The 1772-nt window shown below is 47.0% G+C and overlaps 1 protein-coding gene across 1 annotated transcript; it reads left to right on the top strand.

The window, feature by feature from the left end:
* Positions 1 to 459: 459 nt before the first annotated feature.
* T310_5227 (uncharacterized protein) lies at positions 460 to 1555 on the top strand (the record flags this gene model as incomplete). The annotated part of the gene is made up of 2 exons (XM_013471907.1): positions 460 to 1107; positions 1205 to 1555. 2 exons carry the CDS (start codon positions 460 to 462, stop codon positions 1553 to 1555), a joined length of 999 nt encoding a protein of 332 aa, XP_013327361.1.
* Positions 1556 to 1772: the final 217 nt, after the last annotated feature.

Consider the following 1772-nt stretch of genomic DNA (forward strand, 5'->3'; position numbering starts at 1 on the left):
TATATTTTTTACCTTTTCTTCATATATGGACCAAGAGATGCAACCGGATTATCCTGGAATGGTCAAAATTAATGGAATAGGCGCTAACAGAGTCTAGAGCTGAGCTCTTTAACTTTGCTAGGGCTGAAACAGGAGTGCATTAATAGCTTCAGAAGTGGACCCTGCATGAGACAAGAATATCTTAACCTGAAGTCTAACAACTAGTTGGAGTCTTCTAGGACCCGAATATCGTCAACAGTGGGCTTCGAAGCATCCCCCTCTGCCTTAGAAGTTCTATAAGTACCGGCTGCACTTCCATTTGTATCTTGTTTTTGTTTCCGTGCAGTCCAGGCGACTCACGTTATCTATCCTATTCTTTCTTTATCCTTTTATCCAAGGACCAGTTATTCCTCATTCACTTATAAGACCAGAACTTCTACATTCCTTCTTTCTTTTATCAATTGTGCAACTGTTTCCACAATGAAGATAACTACCACAGCCCTGATCATTAGTCTGTGCGGCTCAGCTGTTGGAGTCCCAGTCAGAAATGCTGAATTAGATGCCGAAAAGCGTTCCCCCCAGGCCTTTAGGAACGGTGGCTCAAGCGCAGATCTCCCATTGCCCACCAATCTTGGTTCTTTGGGCCTGGGAGGCTCTGGCATAATTCCATCTGGCCTGCCGTTTCCATCTGGCCTGCCGTTTCCATCTGGTCTGCCGCTTCCATCTGGTCTGCCGTTTCCATCTGGCCTCCCAATTCCGAGTGGATTCGGTAATCTAGGCGGCCTGGGGAATCTAGGTGATCTGGGATCTTTGCTTGGTGGGCTAGGTGGCAGTTCGTCCAGCGACCTTGATAGTTTGCTCAGTGGACTTAAAGCGCGAGATGTTTCTGTTACTCGTCGTGAAAGCCCCCAGGGAGGGACTCGTGTGACTAGACGTGCTGGTTCGATTACTGAAAACGGAGTCACAGATAAGGACGCTTGTCAGCCATTAACGCTCATTTTCGCACGAGGAACTTCAGAGTTGGGAAATATGGGGTCCGTTGTAGGCCCTCCTTTGGCCAGCGCCCTTCGTTCTCTCACAAACAATAGTGTTACTGTTCAAGGTGTTGACTATCCAGCGTCCATTGAGGTAAGAATCCTTTGCTTTTTATGAATTGGCTTTCAGATTTCTATAATTATTGCCTGTCCAGACGTCAGATTTTTACTCATATACTAATATCCTACAGGGCAATGCTTTGCTCGGCGCATCAGGTGGCCCTACGATGGCAAGTCTTGTAAAACAAGCATTGTCTCAATGCCCAAATACTAAGGTCGTCCTTGGCGGCTACTCTCAAGGGGCGATGGTGGTCCATAATGCTGCAAGCAGTCTCTCTGCGGACCAGGTTAAGGCTGCCGTCCTCTTTGGTGACCCTTTTAAAGCAGAGGCTGTTGGCTCCATTCCCTCAGCCAATGTCAAAGAATTCTGCGCAGAAGGGGACCCTGTCTGTTTAAATGGTGCCAACGTCCTCGCTCACTTGTCTTATGGAGACGATGCCCAGACTGCAGCACAATTCCTGGTCCAGGCAACTGGCGTGTAGACGACTTAAACGATGGTCAAAGAATAGCGGCTATATTGAGATATGGATCTCTCTCAATTTCTTAATAGCCGCTCCTTGATTGGCCGTCAGTGAGAACAACACGCCAGGAATGTTAGATATATTCAACACCCTGAGGGTGCACGTGAAGCTTTTCCTTTTATTCTGAACAAATTTTCTCTCTCTCTCTCTCTCTCTCTTCTTTCTTTTCTTTTCTTTT

This window comes from Rasamsonia emersonii, assembly GCF_000968595.1.
Source record: "Rasamsonia emersonii CBS 393.64 chromosome Unknown ctg1118621760258, whole genome shotgun sequence".
Classification (NCBI taxonomy): domain Eukaryota; kingdom Fungi; phylum Ascomycota; class Eurotiomycetes; order Eurotiales; family Trichocomaceae; genus Rasamsonia; species Rasamsonia emersonii.